The following is a 992-nucleotide window of genomic DNA, read 5'->3' as shown; positions in this document are numbered from 1 at the left end:
GAAGAGGATTTGGTCTCGTTTTTCCTCTTGTTTAGGAAGAGCTCAGCACCGAAGCTCCCAGAAGCCAACCCAAGTCCTGACCATGTGGGTGCAAGACTTCACCCCGTGGGTGTCCCGCGGGGACCCACGTCTCCCAGGATCAATTAAGAGCATCACCTCTTCTCCACCATCACGGCCACCGAGAGGGAGGCCAAGGCTGTGACTGTCTCCACTTCTTCTGCTTCGTGGTGCTGGGCCTCCAGGAAGGAGCAGTCCAGCTTGGAGGCGAAACGCTGCACGGCCACCCAGTATTTACCTGCGGGAGGAGCAAAAATCAGGAGATGCCGGGTGAGAGGTGCCCTAGATCTGCATGCAGGGAACACACGCGTGGGGCACCACCCTCCCATGAGGAGGAGGATGGGAAGCTCCACCAGGGTCTTTGATGCCGACTGTCCCCTTGGAGCCCGTGGGGTTTACTGCAGAGGGGAGGAAACGCTGCTCCTGGCTTTTCCACGTTAATTGATTGACCCTAAGACCGGAGACACTCACTTTGGACCTGGACCACGGCTTCCAAGGAGCGCACGGCGTTGGGGTTTGGTTTCTGCCTCACGCTTTCTTCTGGGAGAGGCTCCAGCTGCCAAATTGGAGACACGAGGGGTTCAACGCGAGGGAGTTGTGCCCAGGGACCCTCCCAGCCGCCACCCGCTGGCCCCCGGCTCTCACCTCGTTGCCCAGCAAGGCTGACACGCAGGCTTCGGACGCGTCGCAGATGGCCGTGAGGTCGTGGCCACCTTCTAGCGCCAGGACGACGGCTCCGCCGGCCAGGCTCATCAGTTGCTTCGTCATGTAGCCGAAACCTGGAGGAGTGAAGCCCGAGGAGGGGAGTTATCAACCTCCCTGCCCGGAACGCTGTGGCCGTGGTTCGTCATTCCGGGATGGCCTGACCCCAAAGATCTTCTCCTGGAGAGGTGCCACCCCCCAACCCGGGTGCTGCTGCCACCTCCTTACATTTG

General features: G+C 60.8%; 1 protein-coding gene across 1 annotated transcript in view; it reads right to left on the bottom strand.

The window, feature by feature from the left end:
- Positions 1 to 152: 152 nt before the first annotated feature.
- LOC104276731 (histone deacetylase 7-like) overlaps positions 153 to 992 on the bottom strand; it is a gene marked incomplete at its 5' end in the record, with an annotated part of 2343 nt that continues 1503 nt past the window's right edge. Inside the window, 3 exon segments of the mRNA XM_009873152.1 lie at positions 153 to 295; positions 529 to 613; positions 703 to 919. Of these exon segments, the coding sequence (XP_009871454.1) occupies positions 153 to 295; positions 529 to 613; positions 703 to 919 (445 nt within the window).

The sequence above is a fragment of the Apaloderma vittatum genome, unplaced genomic scaffold (assembly GCF_000703405.1).
Source record: "Apaloderma vittatum isolate BGI_N311 unplaced genomic scaffold, ASM70340v1 scaffold28317, whole genome shotgun sequence".
Taxonomy (NCBI): domain Eukaryota; kingdom Metazoa; phylum Chordata; class Aves; order Trogoniformes; family Trogonidae; genus Apaloderma; species Apaloderma vittatum.
This window is presented reverse-complemented; position numbering and strand designations above follow the sequence as displayed.